The sequence below is a fragment of the Charadrius vociferus genome, unplaced genomic scaffold, assembly GCF_000708025.1.
Source record: "Charadrius vociferus isolate BGI_N301 unplaced genomic scaffold, ASM70802v2 scaffold136, whole genome shotgun sequence".
Classification (NCBI taxonomy): Eukaryota; Metazoa; Chordata; class Aves; order Charadriiformes; family Charadriidae; genus Charadrius; species Charadrius vociferus.
In genome coordinates this window covers 2,533,273-2,546,353 of record NW_009648960.1, presented here as the reverse complement: position 1 = coordinate 2,546,353, position 13,081 = coordinate 2,533,273, and the positions used below count along the sequence as shown (strand labels likewise).

Here is a 13,081-nt window from a genome sequence, read left to right as displayed (position 1 = left end):
AACCTGCAGGTGTGTCAAATCCTGTGACAAGTGCACCCTGCAGGAGGAGGCTACCAACTTTTGCGCCAGCCCTCCACAGCCTATCCTTACACTCATGTCCTGGAAGCCCACTCAGGCACCTCTTCTGTATTATCTGTGTTGGGGAACTATGGAGTTAATTCTGAAAACAACATCTGAAAGTCCTGTAAGTACCTTGAGGCTCATGCCCACTCTTAGTGTAATTCTGTGCATGAATCTCTCCCCAGGCGTTATCCTACTGATGTCCTGAAGGCATCATTATATTCCTGAAATCAAAGAAGCTGCATGTGGGAGGAAAATATAGACACAAAGTTCATCAGAACTCCATATGTCAGTAAAAGGTAAATAATCGCAGGAGTAAATCACTGCAAGATAAGTCCTTAATTATTTAGGGTTAAACAGCAGCAGCATTACAGCTGAGAAATAATATTTTGTTAACCACTCATCCTGGGAACACTTATATAGAAAGATATTATGCTGTACAAGAAAGGAAGGCAAAATATGGATTGTGATGCTTAGAAACATTTTCAAAGAAATAGGAAATAAGATTAAAAAGCATGAACAAAAAATCTATCCAAAGGAAAGAAGCTTTCACAAATTATTATTTTAAGTTAATAGTAGTTTCAGCTATTTTGAATATCTCTGAGATGCTTCTGCTAATTTCTGTTTGCAGTTATATTTCCTTACTTTTTCACCTTTCCTGTCTTACTGTATGAAAACCCTGCACTAAGCACAGGAAAAATTGACTAACTGGCTGTAGTGAGAGGGTGTAACTACGTAGTGATACAAACAAAGTGCTTTCAAATTCACAGATCAAACTATCTGGGACGAAAAAAAAAAAAAGATATAAATTTCTTTCTTGCATACTCTGCCTTCCATAAAAAATTAGTAGTTTAAAACCTTCTGGGAAGGCAATAAGAGTGGGGTTTTTTGATTGATAAGACTCTCTTATTTAAGGAAGAAAAGGACATACAACATGAAAAAGGAAATTGGTCTTGCATTTATGAAATCATGTAGCCAGATTCTCAGCTCGTGCAAAATAGTAATACCTTCCTTGCTTAGGGGATGTAATTCCAATCTATATCAGCTGAGGATCTGATCTAAAGAGCTTTCCTCTTATAAACATAAAAACATATTCAGACACACCTCAATTTGGACATTAAGTGTACCAGATTGAAACTGGATTGAAGTCTCATATTTCAAAATAGTTTTCAACCTCTTCTTTCTATATTTTATCCGATATCCTCTCTTATGGTCACAACTAGCAGATGTAAACATTCAACGAAGTTTACTAGATTTGCTATACCTTCAAGGTCTACTTACGGACTTCATAGAATCATAGAATGGTTTAGGTTGGAAAGGACCTTGAAGATCATCGAGTTCCAACCCCCCTGCCATGGGCAGGGACACCTCCCACTAGATCAGGTTGCCCAAGGCCACGTCCAGCCTGGCCTTGAACACCTCCAGGGATGGGGCCTCAACAACCTCTCTGGGCAACCTGTCCCAGTGCCTTACCACCCTTAAAGTGAAAAACTTCTTCCTCATGTTTAATCTAAACCTGCCCTCTTCCAGTTTAAAGCCATTCCCCCTCGTCCTATCACTACATGCCCCAGTAAAAAGTCCTTCCCCAGCTCTCCTGTAGGCCCCCTTTAGGCACTGGAAGGCCGCAATAAGATCTCCCCAGAGCCTTCACTTCAATGTGTGCTTTATTAAAGCAGAAAGTACTTGCATAGTACACTGATATAAAACTGTTTAAAATCTCTAGGGAACATCTACCCATCTTCTCCACAAACCAGGTTCACATATCTACGCATAAACCAACCAAGCTTGCCTATAGAACAGGGACAGAAGGACACCTTAACTCCCATGCTTATATTCAGATTGGCATTTCACCTTCGTGTAGGTGGGAGACAATTTTTAGGGCAATAGGGTTAACTCTTTGTTTGTGAGTGCTAAGAATTGTCTTGGGGAGTGTTGTGGAAGCACTTGACTGTTCCTGCTGGTCCTCTGCTGAAAACTGATGTAGCCCACTGCTTAAAGGGGTGAAACTTTCTCCACTGAAAACAAAACATAAAATTACAAATAGAGCACAGCTGAGCACAGCTAAGTCAGTTAGGGAAGGAGCTCCAGGGGAACTTGTGTGTCGAAGCAGCTTAGGTGCCTTCTGAAAAACCCACGCCTTTATATTTCATCCTTATGCAAAAAGCAGAAACATCAGTCGTGTACTTTTCACACAGGAAGAATGAACAATCTCTATCAATGGCTGTATCTAGGTAACAAAATCTATATTCATATTATGAAAACAATCTTCAACCGCAATGTTCGTGTATTGCAATGTGGGCTATTTTATGTCACAACTCTTTTATATTTTAATTGTATTTTTATCGTGTTTTCTTTTTTACTAAATTTCAAGTTGAAACTACAGTTATGGTCAGATATGTGAAAATTATAACTCACAGTTCCACAGACATTTTCCCTTTGACTTTCAGATATAATCCTCTCAGCTGACAACTCTCAAGCTATTCTCTCTCAGTCTAGTCCCACACTTGCACTCCCTTGGAAGCTCACGCTTTCTGTCAGCAGTATGTTTGCATCAATACAGCTTCCTGTGTACTCCAAAGTCTACCTGGAGAAGCTTACTAGCTTATCCTTTCTGATTTGTGGAAATGTCAAGGCAACCTAATGCTCATAAAACAGAAACCTCTACTGAAGTGGGGCTGACCCTGTAGAAGAAACACATATAAAATGAGTCAGGAAGCTCCATGATTACATTTCACATGCAGAGTTTCTGTCTGTGGCTCGGCTGCACTTCAACCACTGTGTTTCAGTAGTCACACATTTGCTAATACCTCAAAAAAGTTCATCTGTAATGCTGTCACTTGTATCCAATCCAATTATCTCTGCTCATTCAACAATGAAAAACACACTCTCCTATAAATGGCCTGGACACAAAGTTCAACATCCTAGGAGATAAAAAATGCTGCAAGTTAAGATCTTACTCAAGAGTCCTTCACAAATGAGTAAGTGGGCAGAATGCGGTCCCTTGGTGTAGCATACAGGGACTAGAAACACACCTGACTCTGATCATCATGGCTACCAATGTGACTGCTAGTATGCAGTTACACGATGGGTATTTCTTTAGAACATATCAAGAAACTCTATCACATAGATTTGATATAGACACGATACTATCAAGTAGCAAGGTAAGACAAACCCAATCTTTCTCCGCCACCTTCTGCTCTTGGGTAAGTGCCGTGGCTGCCATGAATTAGGACTTTACAGCAAGATGGAACTGAATCAAAAGTGCAATTAGGAGGTTGTTGAAAGATGAACAAGTATGAACTCCACCAGCATATGGCATTTATTAGATGAAGAAATGGGTATGAACTGCAAAGCAGGCTTCCAAGAGCACACAGTTATTCTTTGTGATCTTTGGAATTTCACAGCCACTTTGGGGCTGAGAGTGTCAAAACAAGCAGCCAGTGAAGCCTGGATACACCCAAGGAGACATTCAAAGAGAAATGCGATAGCATCAGCAGAGGAGTTCAGTTACACAAAAGGAGAGGTGTGGCTGAACCACAACTTTTCTGATTCACATCAAGGCTTTCCCAAAGTTCAGAGCTGCACTACCTGAAGAGGATGGTACAGACCCAGAGCCACCAGGAACACACAGTTATTTTTCATAACCTGCTTCACTTGAATGGTAATGACAAAAGAAAAAACAAGATGGAAGAGAAGACAAGGTGGGCTCACCAGAGTGCGTCCTGAGGTGTCCTGTGAGGGCATCCCTCCGTCGGCAGGCATAGCTGCAGAAGGGACATTTGAATGGTTTCTCCCCAGAGTGCAACTTGATGTGCCTCAGCAGGTTCCCCTTCTGGGTAAAAGAAGCTCCACATTGGTTACAGTGGAAGGGGCGTTCACCTGGAAGGGCAATGGAAGGGAGGGAGCTGTCAAGAAACATTGGAAGATGCATAGTGCCCCTTATCCCCCTCTTTGTAACAGTGCCATCTTACATAGACATGGTCCCCAGTCACCATCATCACACAGTACTTGCTAAAGTCAGAGGCCGTTTCTTTTGCACAAAGGGCAAAGCCTCCATTAGCAATTTGGGGCTCTCTACTTCTGCAGCATCAGGTTAAGGTGATTAACACAACCTGATTTTCATAAAGTTCTCCACTTCAGAGGTTTTATCTTTCATAAAAGATGAGTTCTGCTCAAAATTTAGATCCATAACTGTAGTATTTATCTCTATGGTTTTGCACTTATTTTTAGTACAGGTCCAATCCACATGACTATTTAAAACTCAACATAACAATTGGTCTCGCACAGAAGTTAAGGTCTTCGCTTCAAACCAAATCTTTTGGTTGCACTATACTTTAATTGAAATCCTTTTTTCAAGGCTGTTTTGCATTGCTAGAGTGGTATGAAGAGAACCAGTGTAAGTGAGGATCAGGCCCACAAGCTTTGGGCAGTAGCAAACACTGAGAAAAACTTTATGCCATTAAACTGTGAAATAAGCAAATTTATGCTCGAAGTAAAACTAGTTGAAAAGACTTATTTGACTAAAAACAAAAAAGCAAACAAACCCCATAAAATCTACACTTTACCCTCTCCCTTCACCCCCATGCATACACACACACACGCAAAACTTATTTTGGTGGTAATCCTTCATATTTGCCCTGGTCAGTGGGGATCGGGTCCATAACAACAAACACCTTTTTTTTTTTTTTTTTAAATTATTATTTAGAGGAACCCCCCTCACACAGGTTTTGTGAAATATTATCAAAACCATACTTTGTCAACATTTGTTGAGGACGCTCAGTCTACTGCAGCATTCTTGGGCAGGCAGTCAGCTCTAATCATCTACTTATGTCCCACTGGGTACAGTGGAAATCAATAGGACACGAACATATACTTGTGCTGGCCACTCGCCTAAGCACTTTACTGCAACTGGGCTCTAGATGCTGAAATATTCTCACCAACTAGGGCCCCAGTTCAACAAGGTCTTGAACATCAAATTTCAGATGTATGTGGTCTCATTCATTTTTTTCAGCATATCGCCTATTATGGAGCCTTGGTCAATGCCCGGTGGGACTTTCTGAGGTTGAATTCACTGGCCTGAAGCACAGTTCTCGTGAAAAACAAACACATTTTGTGATATGCCACATCTCTCCAAAGCCTTTTTCAATTGCTTTAAAATGATTACTCCCTTGCTGGACAAAATTAATGCTATCTTTTCATCAAAGTAGTTCATTTGACTAGTGTAAAGTCCAACATATGTCTGTTGATTCAAACGGAAAGAGGGAAGAAGAGACCTCTTACAGATGTCCACGAACAATTCTTGTTTCAGTGGTTGAAATCACTGCCAGCATTTAGGTCCTGCCAGGAGAGCAGCAGAAGGCAGGTGTGCCATATATATGCCATACCTCTGCAACTTCACTTCACATGCAGTTATATCTGAAACCACTGCAGATGCACTGAAAAAGATACTAAGGTTCCTACAATCTTGCCAAGAAGGTTATGGGCTAATAATAAAAAAATCAGGGCATAAAGCTCTTCTGAACATGAGCTCATTGGAATTGATAAGGAGTTTGTGGTTTGCCTTTTAAACTCCCACACTATACTTAAAGGATCTGATTAGCCATTATCTTCTTTTCTATCATTTCAAAATGTCCCTAACAGAGATATGTAAAGAGACTGCAGTAGAAAAATATATATATTTTTTTCTTCTTTTCTGTTTTGCTTTCGCTGTCTGAGAAAAGAGGCAAAACCCCTTCCTTTGACACGTTTCTCAGTATTCAGGAATGATAGCTTCAGTTTCAGGATGACAACATTAAAGAAGGTAGTGAGTTTCTTACCAAGTGTAAAGTCTTTCCTTTTACTCCTACTGTATTTAAAACTATGCAGATAATGTGTTTTGCCCACTACATCACCCACTTATCTTTGATATTTTGGAAACCACATACAAGCAGGAATTATTCCTCAATAAACTAGCAGCTGAAGAGATGCTGAAAGCCTTGGTCAGGAATTCATAGTCACTGCACTACAGTTCAGTGGCAAAGACGACATGAAACCACTCACCACAAAGTCACCAGTAGTCTGCTCCTCTCTTGCAACAGACAGAATCTGCTACAATAGCACATCTTACCTTAAATAACCTTTGTATCTATTTAAAGCTAGCATGAATTCATTTTTCCTACTGGCTTAATACTGGGTAAATAACTGCTTTGATGTGCTCGTTATACTTTTGTCCAGTCATTTGATTCCTCCTCCTTGTTTAAGCTGCAGACTTGTGGAATGACCGTAATTTTAGTCACACCTTCGTGCTATTGATTGGCAGCTTTTACATTTAGCACAGCTAGTCTGGGAGACAATTATCCAATAGAAGGGTGCACAATAAGAGTAAAAACTGAATAATAAGAAGATTTTGCTGGTTTTCCAAGAACTCTGCTGTCTGATGCCCACTCGAGATAGTAGCAAACCAGCCTTCTTTATCACTTCAGTGCCTTGAGAAGACTGTTTTCCAATTATTTCTCCTGCTGCCTTTTCCTAGTAGGTTTGTAAGCAGTTCTCCGTATTATTTCTTAATAACAAAATAACAACCTTGACATCCTTATTCACTTCCCTTACACTTCTGTGAAAAGTAAAAGTTTTTATTCATAGGCTGAAATTAATCACACTTCAAACTAAACAACCACTCACAAAAAGTCTTTACCTAAATACATTTCTTCTCTCATGGCAGTCCCTGACTGTGTTTAAAATGTTTTCCTATCTTTAGGGGTGATGGCAGCAAAGACATACTAAAAACTGTAGATCTATTAAACAAGTGGCATACACGACTACACGAGGCTACCGATAACAATAAGCATGGTGTGTATTTCACAATTATAGCTATCTATGTATTTACAGTTTGACTCTAATAAACTTAAATTGATTTATTAAAATAAGAACTACTTCTAAGAAGGACATATACTAAAATGTGACTAAGCAAGCTTTTAGCTTTTCAACACTGTGACTGCAAAATATTTTTAGTCTACTTTAAGTAGCAAATCTTTTCTCTATTTTAGAGCTAAACCAAGGCAGAAAAACCTCAAACTTTAGTGATAAAAAAAAAAAAAAAAGAGAGTTTCTGAGTTGGAAGAGGGGGAGGAACATCTAACCAAACAAAAAAGATGTTTCTTTTCAACTCCAAATTTAAGATCTAAAGCCAGACAAAACCAAGAATGCCTAAAAAGCCTTGTTCTCCAGCGGAGGGAATTTAATTATCTAAAGTTACTTCAGGAATTGACAAGGCAAGGTAAGCTGGAATTGCAAAGTATTACCTTTCGTAAAGGCTTAGTAATAGGGGCTGGTGCCAGGGAACAGCCCTGATAAATAAAATAAATAAATCAATCTGTGGGGTTTTATCATTTTACAATTAAATAAAGTATTAATTAAAAGGTGTTATTTCAAATATTTACCTCTAAATTACAGTAAAATACTGCTGAAACTTCACATTTCATTTTTTTTAACATGCACTAACATGCATCCATTACAACTATGTCTCCTCCAGGAAAAATAATAATGAAATATTACTGCTCTTCAGCTACACCACTATCTAAAGTACACAAGTTAACTTGCTGTTGTGTAAACAAATACTAAGATGAAAGGTGAAGTGGACTGACTGAGTCAGGGTTATTAGTGAGACACTGTTGTTTCATAAGTATCTTTAATATATGGCAGCTGGCTGGAGACTTCATAGCACAAGCTACGAACGCTGTCTAGCTGATACAACCTGAAACCAGGCGACTGAACTGATTAACTTCCTACAAATAGCTTTCATATTTTACCGTGTATATGTCAAATGTTATTTCAAAAAGCAAACCAACTCCTTTTTCTGCTTAATTGGAAGCTTCCCTGTGCAATAACTCTCCTTTACCACCTCAGCACGGAAGTGCTGCGCAGAAGTTTCAGTATGAGTTAGCCTTCTTCGAATCTCATACTGGTGCAAAATACATCAGTGATATTTTCTGTATTAAAACAGAAATTTAACTGAGGATAAAAAGCCTGCAGACCTCACAACCTAGGAGACTTAGATTTTTGTAACCTGTGGCTGGTAACTTCTGTCCCTTTGAAATCAAACGGAGCGACTCACAAAATAATAGCGTCCTCACTGACAGCGAGGCCTGGTTACTTCTACAGCAGTGCTCAGGTCTCTTCCTGAGAATGTTTTGATTATTTAAAAAAAAAACCAACCAAAAACCCCCAAACAATGCTGGTTTTAAAGTCTCTTCACAATAACAAGAACAGCGAGGACAGAGTCCTTCTAAATATAAGAACCAAGTCCAATGGGACTACATTTAAAGTCTGTCCTGGTTAAATTTATATCTAAGATCTCAGCCCTTTTTGTTTGGCACATACTTTTGACATGCAAAGGATAGCAAACAAGGATGCAAAGGATCTCAAACAAGATTTTTTTTTTTTTAACCTCGATGCAAAATTACTGTGCCCATGCTGCCATCAGAAAGTATTTGCGTATACTAACAACACTGATTTTCACCCTTCCGTAGTAGGCTTTTTGTCAATATTTAGTTAAAATGAAACATTTCTCCTAATTCATCAGGTGCTGCAACTGCTCTGATTCTGCTCTGTCCCGGGAGCACAAATGAAATATTACCTGCTCTACCAATGTACTGACAGGCAGTGAGTTGCAACCTGCCTTTACCCAAGCGAAATACAGAGCAGCAGACTTTGCTCCATTTCGGTATTTGTTATTCTAGGGACTATTTAGTCCGCATACCTACTTACTGTTCCATCAGATTCACTTAAATGGCTGCACATCACTTAAAATCAGTGATTTTACTAGGGTTTTTTGTTGGGAAAAACCTACTCCCAGATAGAGAAATTTTTTAAAAAACAGTAGTGACAAATCTCTCACGAAAAATTCCTGGGAAATCCTGGGTGATTTCCAAGTGTCCTCTGTACACAAATTTATGACCATATCCTTTAGAGAGAAAAATCCTTTAAGTGAGCTGACAAAAATATCGGAAGAATTTAGCTCCTGAGTACTGCAAGTAAAACACATCCTTATGCAGAGAATGATTTTGAAAACCTAAGTTCTCCCCCCTTACGCTTAAGCAGAAAACGAGGTTTTGGAAAAGTTAGATTTAGGAACCTAAGTAGAAAACATTACTTTTAGAAATCTGGCCCTGCAATTTTTGATTCAGTGCCAAATCAATTCATATTGCAAGAGGCAGGAGCCTGCACTAGGTTACAAATAACAAATTAAACCAAATAAAACCTTTCTACTAGAAGAATAAGACAGGAAGTCTGATGGAGTTAATTGTAATGTGTTAATATGACCATTTGTTTAAATTTCTTCCTGGTTAGCTGCTTTAGGCATAAAAGTCTTTTATACTGAACAGCGTGATTGGGGTTTTCCTCATTTAGTAATTGTGTCCTGAAAACTTGAACTCTGCATGAAAAATAAAAATTAAATGGCAGCCAGAGTTCCAGTGTTGCATATGTTCAATTATAATGCTATGGATGCTAAAGCAGAACTTGAGGATCTTCCTCACGGGCACATAACATATCTCATTTCACTGACTTTATGGTACCAAAATGCACATGGAGTGCAAGCAAGGATCTGAAACCCTCCTGCAGTTAGCACCCAAAAAAAGCCTAAAAATAACTTAGCAGCAGCCCAAAGAGAGTGAGGCAGGACTGCCATTCCTGCAGAATCATACCCTGTACCCAGGGATCCAGGCTTTGCTGAATCATACCCTGTACCCAGGGAGCCAGGCTTTGCTCTGCCACTGTCCCACTGCATCTACACAGACAAAGCATTTAAGCTCCGGGTGTTCTTAAAACAATGAGGATGATGCCAACCCTCCCTTAAAAATAAAAAGTGTTTCAGAATCCAGCAGTGGACTAGATAAAGGACTGGATGTTATGCTGGAAAAAATCATAATTCACAGCGCAAGGGAGAACAACGTGTGGACATTGCAGATCACAGAGGCAGAAGCATGGCTGTACCAGCAAATTGTTTCTGCTTTACCAAAAATGAAGAGCAAGGAAATTTTAATTCAGGCCCACTAGCAGAAATCCTAAAGAGGTGAGAAATCACTGGAGTTCCTTTTCATTACCTCAGATAAATTGGATTATTGACCTTATCTTCTTCCTTTTCCCTTCCCTCAACATCCCCGAGCACAAGCCTCCGGAGTATCCAAGGGCAATATTATGTTACCAGTCATCTCCTGCAGTAACAAAAATCTCTGATAAAGATGCTGCAACCTGGGGCATGTGCTGTGGAATATGAAGTTTGGACCAAAAGAAGATAGTATGGGAAAGGAGGAAAATAAATCAAAGCTGACACATACTATTTTTCTGACATGAGGATGTGGCACATGAGGGAGGGGGTGGGGGGTTACCCCGCTCACTAAAGCAGAGAGTGCATCATGCTTAATTCCCACATTGAGCGTTTTATTTATTTTCTGTCAGCAATGACAAATAAATAGAAAGGCCTTCTCCTGATGCCCATGTAGATTACAAAAACAGTTCACCTGAATTATCAGTGTTTGAGAGAAAAGCTGTGTTCGGTTGGTACCAGATGAGCAGGGCCATGGGCTCCGCGACAGAGGTGCCGTGGACCAAAGCGTCCCTTGCAGCACGTGCATGAGGCAGCGCTTGTGCAGATCTGAAGGATCAATGGGAAAGCCCCGGCTCGGTCTATCACGGAAAGGGGCGGTGGCAGGCATCAGAGGAAATGGGTGCTGCGGCACATGAGGATGAGAGATGGGACACTGAGCTCATCTGCTCTGGCCTCATCTGCTGCACAGATTATTTCCCCCATCTCTGTAGCTGTTCGACTGAACTACCATAACGTGGCAGGGGAAGACAACTGCTCCTCAGGAACAGATGAATAATGGCTGGAGAAAACCGTGCACCTTTACATGCATAACGCAGCCAAAGCCATATGGCACAACTTCTCACAAAGTCTGGGTCCCCAGTATAAGGAAAGCCACAGTCTCATCCCAGCATACATGCAAATTACAGCCTCTACTATGGACCGCAGCATTTTGCATGATTTACAGAGAATGCTGTCAGGTTTTGGGGAAGGGAAAAGAACTTTAGTTTTTGCCAATGCAAACAGCTGGCCAGACCATGCTTTGGTTTTGTACAGATAAAGAGGAGAATACGGCAGGATTCAGCTCCCAAAACATACTTAAATTGGCTTTGAGAGGTAAGGATTTACATGCCAGTTGCATTAGCTGATAAAGAATATAATCTGTTTCCACTCACTAGGGACAACCTCCCTTCCCTCCACCGTTCTCCCTTGGGCTGCAAAACCAGACTACCCACAGATCAGGGCTCATTCCAGAGCTAGGGCCAGCCCATCGTACCCTGCTGCCACGGAAGTGGCAATATATTTTAAAATACTGCACTTTAAAAGATAGATACCAGTATGTTAAAAATACTCTTAAAATCAAGGATGTGGAAATCTAAGCAAACTTCTCCTTCTGTTGTGGACAGTGAAGATGCAGCATGTATTAAAAAACAAACAAACAAAGCAGGGGGGAGGGGAAAATCCCCCGCAAAATTTGCCAACTGTTTTACTGACAGTAAAGCACCAAGCTGCACATTAAAAGGAATGCCATTTCTATATGCTTGAAATCTTCTGTATAGAGCAATACATCACAGCTCCTCCACTCAGATGGGAAGAGAGTCAGAGCTCTATGAGGAACCAGCAGTAGCCTGAAGGAAAAAAGCTACCAGTTATGCAATTCCTACCCATACACGTGCATACAGCCGTCTTGCCTACACACAGATGAGGTTTTGTTCTGTTCGCTTTCAATTTCCATGTCTTCTTTAACATGAAAAAGGCAGCTTGTCTGCATTTAAAAGATGCGCTAACTATTCAGTATCTCAAAGAATGCAGACCATTTAATTAAGTACCTAAATCTAAATTTAGCAGGTCTAATTTAGCTGTTCAAGTTCAAATACGTGGACTCCGATGCACCTACAACACATATGCTCAGATACGTGTGAGTGCCAGTGAAAACTTTTAGGGAGGTTGAAAACTGGGGACTCAGTCTGTTACATTCTCTATTCTCCTTCCCTTTCTTAGTACTAGGATGTCAAATTGTTAATCAAGATTTCAGTTTTCTGGCTAATGCTTTTCCCGTGTCGTAATTGCTGCCTAAAATCATGACTGCATCATAAACGATACTGCAATGCTTTGCATTATACATTTTATGCTAAGTTATTATCAATACAACTTATATACAGAGCATTAACTATATAATATATATTTATTATTCCTCTGCACAGAAATTCTATTGATTTCTTTCCCATCCCGCGTACACTACTTGACTGCAAACTACCAGGTTTACAACAGGATTACGCAAAGTCTTTCTTACTCTACCTTAAAACCCCACTTTTCTTTTTATATCCTAGAAGATATCTCACAGTCAGTGTGAGTCTTTCACCCCATTAAATAACAGCAGAGAAAGATAAAAATCAAAGTATCATATTTTTTGGACAAAATGAAAGAAGAACAAACACCCACTGAGGCTCCAACACATAAACCTGTGCTTAATCTTAGTAAGATTTAAGTGTGTATCTTAAGTTAAGCATATATTGTAGCACTTCAGGGGACTTAACATGTGCTTCAATCTCATGAAAGTTAAGCACAAGCTTAAGTGCTTTTTTGAATCAAAGGCTCTGCCAGGTAGACCTCTGCAAGACTGGAGAGCATTGTCTTCTGGCACCATCTGTACTTTTATCCTGTTAACTGTCACTTCCACCTGAGGAGCAGCAGAGGTGAGAAAGTACCAGCCTCTTGGGCACCCCAGTTTGTCGTATTAGCCAAAACTCCCCTGAAATTCCCTGTTTTGAACTCAAGGCCTCATCTTTCAGGCCCCAAAGACCTGCTCAATCAGCATACAGCAAACATTTTGTCTGCCTCTTGAATTCTCAGATCCATAAACCTAGTAAGCTGGTTTGGTCTCCACACAGTAGTAGTACTAGTAGTAATAAAAATAAATGGTAGGAGAGTGCAAGCATTGAAAGGTGCCACAAAAAT

General features: G+C 40.0%; 1 protein-coding gene across 2 annotated transcripts in view; it reads right to left on the bottom strand.

Moving 5' to 3' along the window:
- Positions 1–13,081, bottom strand: part of IKZF2 (IKAROS family zinc finger 2 (Helios)) — a 108,449-nt gene that overhangs the window by 34,913 nt on the left and 60,455 nt on the right. For both annotated transcript variants that reach the window (XM_009887570.1, XM_009887571.1), the window contains exon 4: positions 3,772–3,939. In XM_009887570.1, the coding sequence (XP_009885872.1) occupies positions 3,772–3,939 (168 nt within the window). The remainder of the gene's footprint in view (positions 1–3,771; positions 3,940–13,081) is intronic.